Below are 994 nucleotides of genomic sequence, written 5' to 3'. Positions count from 1 at the left end.
TTCTGAGTTAAATTAATTTGTCTAGCCTAATTTTAACAAAAATAATATGATTTAATTGATTATATGTGTTAAATTTTAATTATTTAAAAACATCTTTAAAAAAAGACGTTTTAGGCGTGTTTACCAAATAAAAAATAAGGAATACCTGTTGTGATCATTCTTTAAATCCACATTGCTTGGATTTATAGTGTGATTTGAGATGTGATCATAACTTGTTGCCGATATTTTCGAGCATGAAGGTGAAAGTGAAAGCCTGCTTTCACATTAACAAGTATAATACTAAGGACACAAATTCCTGCATGAATAATGTTGCAAATTCTGATATATACCTGATATCATTATCATTATTATTCCTCAAATTTTCAGTGCTTTGATGATTCGGATCCAAATAAGATATGTTGAAAGATTGAAGCTTCTCCTTGAAGAACTCAAGTTTTCTTTGGGCTTTGTCTCTTAGTTTGGTCTCTTGTCTCAGTTTATTTTCCAGTTCCACAAACTGGTCCACCGAAACAAGAAAAAGCAAAGCATGTACATATATTACACAATCTATCAATCAGAAATGGTTTGTTTTGGTAATAATAAAGAGAAAGTAAAATACCCTGTTTTCGAATGATTGAGCTTTGTCCCTTGCTAGCCTTGAAGCGTGTCTCTCGGCGAGTAATCTGCCTCTCAGGGACTCCACCACGGTGTTCAAAACATCACCATTGTTATTGTCTTGATGATTATGGTGGTGGTTCATATTTTTTTGTGTGTGTTTTGGAAGGTTGAGAACTTGAGATATTCTATTCTCTGCTATCAGAATCCAATGTGTCTTTGTCACACAACTAAGGAGGAAGAAGTGATACGAGAGAGAGGGAGCGCACTCACTCTTTCGATATATTAAAGAAATAAAAAAAAATACTAAATTCAGTGACTAAAATTAATTATTATATATATATATATTAAATTTATTTTTAATGTATATAAATATTATTTAATGTATATTTTTCTATAA

General features: G+C 30.9%; 1 protein-coding gene across 1 annotated transcript in view; it reads right to left on the bottom strand.

Moving 5' to 3' along the window:
• The window catches only part of LOC110263947 (uncharacterized membrane protein DDB_G0293934-like), a 2,841-nt gene extending 1,995 nt beyond the window's left edge, over window positions 1-846 (bottom strand). Inside the window, exons 1-3 of the mRNA XM_021105787.1 lie at window positions 599-846; window positions 330-496; window positions 146-253 (exon numbers count right to left, since the gene is read on the bottom strand). Coding sequence (XP_020961446.1) covers window positions 146-253; window positions 330-496; window positions 599-739 — 416 coding nt within the window. The 5' untranslated portion in view covers window positions 740-846. The remainder of the gene's footprint in view (window positions 1-145; window positions 254-329; window positions 497-598) is intronic.

Source organism: Arachis ipaensis, chromosome B06 (assembly GCF_000816755.2).
Source record: "Arachis ipaensis cultivar K30076 chromosome B06, Araip1.1, whole genome shotgun sequence".
Lineage (NCBI taxonomy): Eukaryota > Viridiplantae > Streptophyta > Magnoliopsida > Fabales > Fabaceae > Arachis > Arachis ipaensis.
The sequence above is the reverse complement of the archived record's forward strand: the minus strand, read 5'-3'. Positions and strand labels throughout refer to the sequence as shown.